The following is a 12,356-nucleotide window of genomic DNA, read 5'->3' on the forward strand; positions in this document are numbered from 1 at the left end:
CACTGGGGGGTTACAGGAGCAGAGAAATCTAAAACATGAATTTCAAATGTGGCGCTCTGTGCCATTTTTCAAAAGAATTCTAATTTTTTTTCTCTGCTCTGTCTCCCCCTTTTGTAGGTGACTTTTTCACAGACTGCTACGGCTATCATGATTTTGGGTCTTCCTAGAGCATCTAAAAGTATTGCACACAAAATCAACTTTTTACTCCAATTTTCTCGAACTCCAAAACCCAAAGTGTCCGTGCTGTGCCCCTGTGCTTCACTGGGTTTCTCAACCGTGGCTTGTCACCGCAGCTTGTCTGAAACTCTTAGCCTGCAGAATTTAAGACAATGGCAGTTTTTATCGTGATTTGCCTTTGAACTTGGTCATATTGAAGTTCACAATAAGTGGAAAACAATTTTCAGAGAATGCATTTTTGTGCAGAATTGCACAGAATTCTAGAGCCAGCGTTGGTCAGCATCAAGGCAAAAGCCCACCTTTGCTTTTTATGGAAAGCATTACTTTATTTAAGAGACAGATAATAATGCATTTTAATCTACCTTTGTCTTAATTTACAGCAGGTTTTGTATGAATTTTTAACATTTTAACAAATTCCCAAATCTGGTTGATGCCTTTGACAGTAATGAAAACGATTTTATCACATCTGAATCCAGAGCAACTGGCTTTTTTTTTTCCTTTTTTTTTTTTTTTTTTTTTAAATCTTGTAAAACGTGGGGAACATCGGGAATTGTACATTGTGCTAAGTTAACCTCTCCCGCCTTTTGTAAATGCTCTGGTGGGTTCTTGTTTGGGAATGCGGTATTTCGTGGCTGGTTTAGTTAGAGGTGAACTCTCAAAGGTATCAAAACTGTGCTTCCATTATTAGTGCAGGAAACAGACAGGCTCTGAGGGAGAGAGAACGTGGAATTTTGCAAGTCCTAATCACAGCTGCAAATGCATGGGATTCTAGAGTTTGTTTTTTGTTTTGTTTTAACGGGGCTTTAAAAAGAATTAAGCAGAAAGACTTAATACGTAGCCCAATTCTCCACTGAAGAACCGGCCTCAGCGGGGCCTGTGCTGCTGGGTGTGCAGCCATGATGGATTCCAGAAGGTCTGGAATCTTCTGCCCTCTCACCTTAGGGTGCAGGCTGGAGTTTCTGACTTCTCCCCGTGTGCAGAGGCACACGGAGGCAGTGGGATTCTTTGCTGAGACCCCCATTTCCTAGTGGAAGTCCTTCTTGGAAAGGGCATGGTTGGGCTCTGGTCAGCAGGCCTTTGCCGCAAAGCCTGTCTTTGAGTTGACTTGCAAGATTTTGCGTTTCTTCGGCAAAAACTGGTCAAAATGGTTACTATACAATTTGTTCCCAGAGGTTTGAAACATTCAGTGAAACTTTTTAAAACTTTGCATGATGTATTTTTTTTTTTTAGAAAGTTATTGTTTGAGAATAATGTCTTTTTATACCAGGAAATAGTTATCCTGAAATGACGTTGAAAACTACTCCCCCCCCCCTTTATTTTTTTTTTTTTAATCAATACATGTTAAAGTAACAAGTCCTCAGTACTTGGCGTCTTCATTCATTCCTGTGCTTGAGGAGGGACGAGGAGGTGTTCAGTTTAGGCTGTGGGGCAGCCGAGGTGGCGGGGTTCTGAGAGGGGGTCTGAAGAGGACCTCCTGTCCTCCAGCCTCCTGGCCAGGCCTCCGCATGTTTTTTCCCTTGCATCGTGGGCCATGTCCTTCTTGGTGTTTTGGCTTTGTGATGGGGGCGGGTGGAGGGGTGGAGGAGGCCGCCTGAAGAAAGTAAACTGATGTCACAGATCAGTTTTATCCAAATTCTTGTTCAAACAATCCAAGACATGGCAGTGTGGGGTGCACATCTCCAGTGGGTGGAAGGCACGTGATGACTCCCAAATTAGAACTCTACCCAAAAGGTGGGGAACCCTTGATGTTAAGTGGGAAGGAAGGCTAGGCTGTGTGGGAGTGTCCCTCCCCCTCCCTCTCACCCTGGGCACGGTGCGGGGTGGAGGGGCACCAGGCTGTCTGTAGATGGGCAGCACCGACCAGCAAAGGCGTGCCCGCAGGCACCCCTGCCCCGGGAGCCAGGAGCTCTGCTGCCCCCACGTGAGCGCTGGGGATTGCCCTGCTGGGCTCGAGAGCCACCCACACGCCCCGGCCTCCCCTTCCTCCCACCGCACTTTAGCCCACCCATCCCCCATCGGCCCACCTGAGTGTCTGGTGGGGGTGGGGTGTGGACATACCTGTCTCGTGGGATCTACACCTGGTGACCAAGGAGAGTCTTACTGTGACATTCTCAGCTTCAGGGTCTGAGAATGTGGCGGCCTCCCTGCACGCTTGTCAATCCTGCTCGGTCCGCCTGCCCCCGGCAGCTGTGCTGGGAACAAGGAGGGGCCCTCTGGGGGGGCCGTCTGAGGCTGTAGCTTGAGGCCCAGCCTGGATGTTCTGATCCTGACTTTTTAGCCAGTCTCCTTTCCCCCACGTTTGCACGAGTCACACCAGAGAGACGCCCCAGGTCATTTGGCCAAGTCTCCGTTTGTTCCTCCAACAACCATGTCAGACTAGTTGTTCCAGGAATGAAACCAGGTTTAGGGGCCTCATTAAATGTCTGGGGGTCACCCAGGCCTGTGACTGCAGAGCCTCTTCCCAGCACAGCGGGGGGGAGGTGGGGGTGGCCGGCTGCTTCTCTGGGGCTTTGCTTTTTTCCCTGTCACCGTTGGGGACATCTGGGTAACAGTCGTGAATGTCATCTCGCGCTCGGATCTCATCTCATTGTAATGTTGACATCCGCTGCAAAAGCTGCTGTTGGCGTGCTGTCCTGCCGCTGCTTGGCAAAGATCCATTGTTGTCATCAGCTGATGGGTGAGTGGAGCTGAAGGCTGGACCAGTCCAAACCAGGCTGCTTTAAGGACCGGAGCCACTGCTCCTCGCCCTCCCACCTCCATTCCTCTGCCCTGGCCTGGGCAGTGGGCTTGCGGGTCAGCCTTCAGGACCCACAGCCACGACCTTCCCTGTCTTTCCCCTCCCCCGGCTCCCCCATCCTATGCCTGACCCGCTGCCTTCCTGTTTAGGTCAGTTCTACAGCAACGGAGGGCATTCTGGGAATGCCGGTGGTGGCGGCGGCGGGGGCGGTGGTGGCTCCTCTGGCTACGGCTCCTACTACCAAGGCGACAACTACAACTCACCAGTGCCCCCGAAACACGCTGGGAAGAAGCAGCCCCATGGGGGCCAGCAGAAGCCCTCGTACGGCTCAGGCTACCAGTCCCACCAAGGCCAGCAGCAGTCCTACAACCAGGGCCAGTACAGCAACTACGGCCCCCCACAGGGAAAGCAGAAGGGCTATAATCATGGACAAGGCAACTACTCCTCCTACTCAAACTCCTACAGCTCCCCCGGGGGCGGGGGCGGATCAGACTACAGCTACGAGAGCAAATTCAGTGAGTTGGCTTCCAGGGCCCCGAGGCCTGGCCGGGGTCCAGGCCAGCGGCGCATCCCGTGGAGTGGCGGAAGCTCAGCATTGCCCTGACCTCTTGCCGAGGGACTGGAAGGAAGCCGGGCGGTGCTGGCTGTCGGGTGGGCTGTAGGGAAACCCTGGAGGCAGGGTTCCCTTGGCCCAGATCCGTGCCTTTCCCTTCCCATCCATCTCCTCCTCCGAAGGCAGGCCTAGCGGAGGCTCCTATGCCAAGGAGGCCAGTGGGTTGAGGCTGGGGCACAAGGGTGGAGTCTGAGTCTGGGCCTGCTGCTGTGAAGTGACCTCCAGGGCTCAGGCGACAGTGTTGTATCAGGCCCCTGAGGGCGCGTGAGCTACTTCTCCACTCCACTTCTCCCTCCACCTCTCCCTCCACCTCTCCCTCCACCTCATGCACAAACCCAGCAGGCTGCAGCTGCCCTGGCAGCGGAGTAGGAAAGTGTAGATGTGCACTTGTTTCCTGTGAAGGGACGTTGGTCAGCGAGAAAGCCAGGGACCTTAAATGTGTATTTTGAGAGAGCGAGAGAGTACGCAAGCGGGAGAGGTACAGAGTGAGAATCCCAAGCAGGCTCCATACTGTTAGCGAAGAGCTCCACGTGGGGCTTGATCTCATGAACCATGAGATCATGACCTGAGTTGAAATCAAGAGTGGGATGCTTAACTGAGTGAGCCTCCCAGGCACCCCCCCAGGGTGGGGCAGGGACTTTAAAGAAGCTGTTCTGTGTGGGCGGAGGGCACTGGGTGCCTGGTGACAGGTGGGTGGGAGGAGAAGCTGCTGTGTGCTTCCCGAGGTGGGGGGAAGCTTGGGTTGGAGGAGTGGGTGGGAAGACAGCGTGGAACAGGGCCTCAGAACTTGGTGACCGGGCCGCCCCAGAGCACGGGGACCTTGCAGTGCTCCGGCCCACCCCTAGCACTCCTCAGTTGAACTGACATGTGCCAGATTTAAGCAGCCAGGACGAGGGGGATATGCAAAGGCCCGTGGTCTCAGCCTGGGGCCTGCCCCTTCTGGGGCCACAAGGATCCCAGACCACCCCAACTGTGTCTTCACCAAGGCCCCTTAACTGCACTGTCTTCTCTCCCCCAGACTACAGTGGTAGTGGAGGCCGGAGCGGCGGGAACAGCTACGGCTCAGGCGGGTCGTCCTACAACCCAGGGTCACACGGGGGCTACGGCGGAGGTTCTGGGGGCGGCTCCTCATACCAAGGCAAACAAGGTGGGCCTGGATCGGCAGGTGGCACAGCACGGCTCGGGAGGGGTCCGGCGGTGAGGGGTATCGTACGCCCGGCGTGGGCAGGCGGGCACCGTAGGCAGGGCTGCAGCGGCACGTGCCATCTGGCTTCCATGCGGGGTGGGGACGGGGACAAGGAGACGGAGACGTGGGCACATGGCTGCGGGCACACCTCCAGCTTCTCGGCTTTTCAGAAGCAGACATCCAGATGCTGCCCCGCTCTTAAGACGCTGGCACCTGTGTGGAAAAACGCTGACAGGGCTGAGGCCCAGTCTGGCGTATGTCCTCCGGCCAGGGGCTTTGGGCTCGGCCTTGTGTTCAGGCAGCCCCCAGATACAGCTCCCACTGCTGCTGTCCATACGGGCCCACCCGCACCCCTGACAAACCGGGGTCCGTGGGTCCACATCACAGGGTGGTGGTGACGACCAGACCAGACAGCGCAGGAAAGGCAGTGCCTGCACCCCGCCCCCCCCACGGGCAGGGCCCCCCCCCCCCCCCCGCCCGTGGCCTCACCCGCGGACACCACGTGGGCACACGTGGCTAGGGTGTTTGTTGGCTGTGGTCCGGAGCTCTGACTGCGGGGCAAGCCCCGCGCCCCTTGGCTCTAACCCACCCCTCTCTTCCCTAGGAGGCTACTCGTCACAGTCCAACTACAACTCCCCCGGGTCCGGCCAGAATTACAGCGGCCCTCCCAGCTCCTACCAGTCCTCACAGGGCGGCTACGGCAGAAACGCAGACCACAGCATGAACTACCAGTATAGATAAAGCCCCCCGAGGGGTGAAGATTTGTACCTTCTGCACTTCCCCCTCGTCGTAAGATTCAGTTTTATGCATCACAGTTAACATGTCAGCTGGCCCCTCCAGGCCCCCTCGCCCCAACCTGTCCACATTGCTGTGTTGTGCGGTGCAGCTGGTCACTCCCGTGACCCGTCCTGTGACCCTTATTTAGCTGTGTTTGGGACTTCCGTGTCTTCGATGGTTTGTTAGTTGCCATTACAACTTTGTCTGAGTAGAGTTTGAGTTCTTACAGTTAAGTATCCCTCTGTCTATTTACAATTGGTGTTAGCGTTAACTCAGTTTGTCTTTAAATAGCTCCAGAAGGGATACATCATCTGTTAATGCTTTTGTGAAGTGAGTTAAACGAGCTTTCTGTATTTTAATGCTTTAGTGTTTCAGTTTTATAAGTGAAGATTTTATTTTAAAAACCAGTGGGAAAGAGTGGGGTTTTTTTTGTATGTCTGGATCATTCAGGCAGTACATCTGAATTAAGCTGAATGTAGACAAATAAAAGAAAAAGAAAACTCTGCGCCCGTCGTAGGCCTGGGTGTCTGACCCACCAGCAGTGTGATGGGCAGGTTCCCCCACTGTTCCCAGCATGGGAATGCGGGGCGGGGGTGGCAGGACAGCCCCTCGTCACCCAAGGGTCCAGTTCCAGGCCTCTCGATGCCTTCACTCCAAGGTTGGCCAGGGCCAGCAACCCGATAACACGGGATCTTGTTTTGTCAGTGTCCCGGGGGGCTCCAGGTGGTCTGCAGAGTGGCCTACGCTCCTGTTAGGGGTTTGCTCCCACAAGTCAGCATGCTTGCTTTCTTGCCCCGTGAATTCTGGCGTAGCTTTAAGTACAGTTTCATGTCACTGTGGAGTGGAACCTACGTAGGTTTGGTACGTGTAACCCAACTTGCAAAAGGCCAGTTGAATCTGGCTAAAGCACCCCAAGATCTGGGAAGCCCAGCCTGGAACCTTCTCTGTCTGGATGGTGTGGTTTTGTGTCCCCAACAGCTGCAGCCTCGTGGTGCTGCCCCCCGCCCAGAGGTTCCGAGTGTGCAGGCGGGGTTCTTTCTAGCCGCCCAGCCCTGTTCTAACAGGTTTCCCTGGAGTGGTGCATCTCAATCACAGGCAGTTTTGCATTGGGGGACGTTTGTCACCTAGTGGGCAGGGGCCAAGGATGCTACTGACCTCTCTGCTTAAGTGTCAGCCACGTGGAGGTGGAGAAACCTGCCCTGAGAGCAGCCCTTCCCCACTCTGGCCCTGCCCCAGGGGGTGGGCGGGGGCGGCGCTGTCCTTGCCTTTGCCCAGGCTTGGACTCTGTCTGGGAAGAGCCTCTCCAGTGAGTCTGGGCTGCACGTCTGCAGGGACCCTTCTCCTCTTCCCATCTCTCTGCTATCCCTCAGACCAGGCATCGTTCGAATTCTGAACTGCAGGCAGTCCTTGGCCTCCTGTGCTTGATGAACCATAGCCTTGGGGAGAAGAGCAAACCATTCTCGATTCAGAACTCCTCAGCTGAGGCAGAAAATCCAGTGTGCCTTCAAAGGATGAAGATTCGCCTTGGAGAGGTGGAAGAAAGGTGTTCTGCACTTAAAAAGAAAAAAAATATGGGAAGAATTTGGCCTTCTGCTGGAGCAGAGGAGGACCCAGATACCAGTGGTCCAGCGTGGGGAGAGGGAGGGATGGTGTGATGCCCACCCAAGAGGCAGTCCACAGTGCAAGCACCAGGGTGGCCTGCAGTACACTGGATGTGTGTGTGCATGTGCACTAATAGAGACGAGAGACAGGCCTTAGGGATGGGTCCCAACCCAGACTTCGATGGGATATGATATGTCCATGACCCATCTCTCCTGGACACCTCCAGGGGCTGGGAAAAGGAGATCATTGGGACCCTGTGTTGAAATGAGAAGATCCAGGCTGTGGGTGGGGCCTGCACCACTCCGGAACCCACGGGGAAGAACGTCCCCCCGCCCCACCTCCAGATGCCTTCAAGCTATGGGCCTGTATTCTCAGGTGAGGTTTCCTCGCCATCAGTTTCCCAAGCAGTGACCACCACCACGTTGAAGTTTCTGAATGTAGACCCTTCACAAGGGCAAGAATCTCGAAGGCATTGGAGAAAACTCCCAGGCCACCTTGATGTGGAGACCTCAGGGAGCTGTTGCTTGGTGCCATGTTCTTCTTGTGAAAAACGGCAGATCTCCAGGTTGCTGGTCGCTGAGGGATGCTGGTCTGAGTCCCTGGGCCTGGCCTGAGTGCTCCCAAAGCCAGGACAAGTGTTACTGACCTGAGAGACTTTCGTTGCCAAGAAGAAAGCAGTATCTGAGAAGCAGGATCTTTCCTTGTTTCATCTAGTTTCTGGTGACTTCTGGGCATTCCTTGGCTTGTGACTGCATTCCTCCAGTCTCTGCCTCCACCTTCACATGACCTCCCTGAGAGCCTCTTATGTCTCAGCTCTCCTTCTTACAAGGACACCAATCCTTGGATTTCAGGTCCACCGTAATCGTGGGTGAGCACATCCCAAGATCCTTCACATTCATAGGTATTGGCACTTAGGAGTTGGATGTATGTTTTTGGGAGAACAGTATTCAACAGCCTGCAAAAGCGTTGGGTGAAGACTTCATCCCATGCTGCTAAAACAGCCCTGGGAGTTTGTTGACCACAGCCAGGATCGCCACGGTCAGCATGGCCAGTGCCTGTCCTGAAGCGACAGCTCATGAGCACACGGGCCTTGGCATCCCAACTGCTTGGGGACTTCGTTGGTGCTAATGGCACTGTGGTGTAGCCGACCCGGAACAGTATCTCAGCCCTCAGGACTGCCACCCCAGGGAGCTGGGTTCAGGAAGGTGTGGCTGACACCATGAGCATGGAGAAGACCTGGGTGCTGGCCTGTCACCCATTCAAAGCTGATCGAATCCTTTCCAGCCTGCTGCCCTCCAAGCCCAGGAAGCCAGCCTGGAGGAGGTTCTCAGATGCTTCTCTGGGCCCTCCTCAGCCAGGGACACAGTAGGCAACAGAGAGATGCTTCGGTCTGCGTGCTGCCAGAGAGGATGGTGACACGCGTCTTTCAGTCACCAGTGGAGATCACCAGGAGCATCAGCAGGAAGAGCCAGTGGGCCCACAAGCTTAGCAAGTTGATCAGGATAGGGTTACTTGGTGGATAGACCATGAGTGTCAGGGACCTGGGACTGGACACCACCCCAGAGGGCTCAGGATGCTTTCGGAGGGAGGAAAGGAGAAAGACCTCTACTGAGGGAACAGCTGGCCGTGTGTGGTGGGCTGAGGTGACGTCACAGGGGCAGAGCTTTGCAGGGATTTTCAGATGATCCCACGGGGAGATGTGGGGTGGTTGAGACCTAGGACCAAAGGGGCCCTCTAAGCAGTAGTGGGGCACATCCAGTATTTCCACCTTTCTGCATTGAGCAGAATCACTAGGGTCCTGGTTGTCCCTCTGGAGTGGGGTCCAGTCTCACCTGGAAGTCAACACCCAGCTGTCTCCACTCTGACAGGGAAACATGCACTGTTCCTCTGACCACTGACCGTTCTTGAGTGGTCAGCATGGCCTGTTCCGCCCCTAGGGACTGGCCTGGTCCAGCTGGGCTCAGCCTCAGGACTCAGTCAGTCTCCAGGTGTGAGCCCGCCCCACACTGTCTGTGCCCTTTGCAGGCCTCTCCTGAGACTTCTGGACACAATCTTGGGCCACCCACCAGCAAGCCTTGGCCTGGATGCTCATTCTAACCCATCCCAGAATAAACGGAAACTTCATGTGTTCATTGTTGCATTCACTGCACATGTATTTATTGGGTATTGCTTATGTATGGGTCCGGTAATAGGTGCTGAGAATATAGCAGAGTTGCTTGGATATCAGTCCTTTGCAAGGTGCTGGGAATATGAACCTGGACCCTGCTCTCCTGTGGCTTCCTGGTACCAAGAGGGCCCTGTCCTAGCTGGTGCAGGGAGTGCCGGGAAAGACCTGTGTTTTGAGACAGGACAGTTAAATGGAACCAGGTATGTTAGGGCGGGTGAGCACAGTTTATGCCATGCAGAGGAACACCGTGCACAGAAGTTCAGCTGGGTGGTGAGAGGGGACTTCAGAGAGATGAAGTCAGGTGAGCGAAGCATTCTTGTTGCAAGATGGTAAGTGTGGGGTTGCAAGATGGAGATGTCAGCGGGGGGCAACCAGTACAAGGCCTTGACAGCCAAGCAGTGGAATTCAGACCTTTATCCTGAGGGCAGTGGGGAACCATGCACGGAAAGATTCTGAGCTGGGAAGAACCCAGGCTCAGTCATGCTTCAGAACAGTCCTTTGTTGGGCAAAGAACAGGTGTGTGGGAGAGGTGAGAATGGAGGTCAGGTAACCAGCAAAGAGGCTTGATTGAATTCTGGGACGTCGGGGCTGAGGTTCAGGGCGGTTTAGGTGATCGAGTCTATTGGACTAGGTGAGGAAAGCCCTCTAGACCCGCAAGGGGTAATGACTGCAAGTTCCAGACAGAGCAGACTGGCCCAGAGAGGGGCATTGCGTTGCCTCGGGCCACAGGAAGTCGAGGGTCCCTACTCTGTTACCGTTACTGGGAGACAAACAGAAAAGTCTTAAGGTGCCACCATGGAAGTCGTTCTCTGGGGGTCGTACGTCCTTGACCCATGCCCTTCCCAGCATTTCCCAAGAAGCTGGCAGCTAAGCTTAGCCTACTTGGCACCGGGCTGTCGCAGTGAGAATGTCATGGAAAGATAGCCCTCATCCCTGGCTGGATAAACCAGAGAAAACAAACTCTGTCCTCCTAGGACAACCACCAACACCAGGCTCCAAGTAGCCTACTTCAACGACAGAGGTATTCAACCTCCCCCTTACTCCTCTTTCCAGAGGCTCTGCATTCCCCACTCTGTGCCCCAAAATCTCACGACTCCTGCTCTTCAGGGTCCCAAGGCTTCAGTAACCACTGTTTGAGGTTTTTGGGGGTGTGTTTTTATTTTAAGAAGCCTTCACGCCTTCTGCGGAGCCAAAGTTGGGGCTTGAACCCACTGGCCTGAGATCCAGACCTGAGGTGAGATCAAGAGTAGGGCGCTTAACCGACTTGAGCCACCGAGGCGCTCCTCAGTACCAGCTTCTTAAGGCCAATTACCTAATTCCCGTTTTTGGAGGCTCCCCTGGGCAGCTGTGGCGATCCCAGGAAAGGGGAAGTTAGATCTGCTGAGAACCCCCGCCAGCCAGGTCTCTCGAACCTGGGCAAGGGGCGCAGAAGCCGGCCCACTCTGGCCCCCGCGAACACGTCCTTTACCAAACCGCCTATTTGCCCTTAGGTCCGCCGGGTGCACACCGCTCGTCCCTCTTATGCCCATTCAGTAGGCACCCTTTGGAACAAAAAGTATTATACAGTCTGCAGTCACCGCCCTAAGACACCGCGCCCTTGTGAGGGAGACCGCAAACTTCCAATTGGACGCTGTTGCAGGCTCGGCCCACGACTACGCCCCAGAGGTGTCTCCCGCCGGGCGCTCACAGCTAGAGGCTGGAAAAAGGACGCTTTCCCAAAGCTCCGCCCTGAGCGCCCGCCGGAGCTTCCCTGGTCTCCCGGCAACGCGCGTGGCGCTGTCCAGCGTTCTGAAGCCGCGCTCCCAGCGCCTCTCAAATAGTGGCGGCCTTCTGGCGCCCCCCAGTCTTCCTTGCTGAGCCGCGCTGAAACCCCTTAAGCAGATGTAAATAAATCTAAGCAGCGCCCACCTCCACACCCCAGTTTACCTCTTGGTAATAGAGCTTGCTTCACTCCACTCTCCGCCGAAAAAGCCCCACCCTCCCATCTACCTCAGAGGAAAGCTAATTGCAAACCAGAGGCCTTGCAGAACCTGGAGCTGTGACCCTCTCACCTTCAGCCACCCTCACTCCCTCCAGCCACACTGACCTCACCGCTGCATTGCAAACAATCCAGACACATTCCCCCACCTCAGGGCCTTTGCCCTCACTGTTCCCACTGCCTGAAATGCTCTGAGACTTTCTTCTTCTTCTTCTTCTTCTTCTTCTTCTTCTTCTTCTTCTTCTTCTTCTTCTTCTTCTCCTCCTCCTCCTCCTCCTCCTCCTCCTCCTCCTCCTCCTCCTCCTCCTTCTCCTTCTCCTTCTTTCTTCTCTTTTTTAGATTTTAAGTAATTTCTACACCCAACGTGGGACTTGAAATCACAACCCCGAGATCAAGAGCACTCTCCACCAACTGAGCCAGCAGGTGCCCCTCATGATCTTTTCATGGCTCCTCCCTCCTCTCCCTCAGGCATTAACTCACATCTCACTCAGTGATTCTGGTCCTGACCAGGCTACTTAAAATAGTCACCTCCCCAGGAACTCCTGGCTGGTTAAGTCAGTAGAACATATGACTTTTGATCTTGGGATCTTGAGTTTGAGCCCCACATTAGGCACAGAGATGACTTATAAAAAAAAAAAAAATAGTCACCTCCCAACCCTTTCCTCCTCTTCTCTATTTCCTAGCACTTATCTCCATCTGAGATACATCTTTTACTTATTTTTCTTGTTTGCATATCCGGGGCATGGATTTTTGTCCCCCAGTTCACTGTTGTGTTGGCCAGCAGTGAAAACAGAGTCTGACACAGAGTGGACACTTCATCATGTTTATTACATGTATATTCATGTGTGTATTTGAGCACTTAACAGTGTGCTGGCCCCTGTATCCCATCATAATGACCCTCTGTCCCAATTTAAAAAGGAAGAAAGTGATACTCAGAGAGTGGCATCACCTTACCAAAGCCACCTGACTAATGAGTGGGGATGCCTGAATCCCCCCTCCAAGATTCCTGTTTGTAACCTTTTCCCCCCTGCTCTATGCTGCAATCCCTAATACTGCCTTCTCCTTCAGGAAGAGAAGCTGTCTAAGAGGGTGGCTTTACAGAGCTCAGACAAAACTACC

The 12,356-nt window shown here is 54.3% G+C and overlaps 1 protein-coding gene across 4 annotated transcripts in view; it reads left to right on the top strand.

The window, feature by feature from the left end:
* Nucleotides 1-9,224, top strand: part of ILF3 (interleukin enhancer binding factor 3) — a 31,775-nt gene extending 22,551 nt beyond the window's left edge. For 2 of the 4 annotated variants that reach the window (XM_030300459.2, XM_030300455.2), the window contains exons 18-20: nt 3,064-3,429; nt 4,546-4,674; nt 5,318-9,224. In XM_030300459.2, coding sequence (XP_030156319.1) covers nt 3,064-3,429; nt 4,546-4,674; nt 5,318-5,454 — 632 coding nt within the window. In that variant the 3' untranslated portion in view covers nt 5,455-9,224. Of the gene's footprint in view, nt 1-117; nt 1,538-3,063; nt 3,430-4,545; nt 4,675-5,317 lie in introns of those variants that run through there. The other 2 variants (XM_030300463.2, XM_030300468.2) reach the window with 1 other exon arrangement.
* Nucleotides 9,225-12,356: the final 3,132 nt, after the last annotated feature.

This window comes from Lynx canadensis, chromosome A2 (assembly GCF_007474595.2).
Source record: "Lynx canadensis isolate LIC74 chromosome A2, mLynCan4.pri.v2, whole genome shotgun sequence".
NCBI classification, from domain to species: Eukaryota; Metazoa; Chordata; class Mammalia; order Carnivora; family Felidae; genus Lynx; species Lynx canadensis.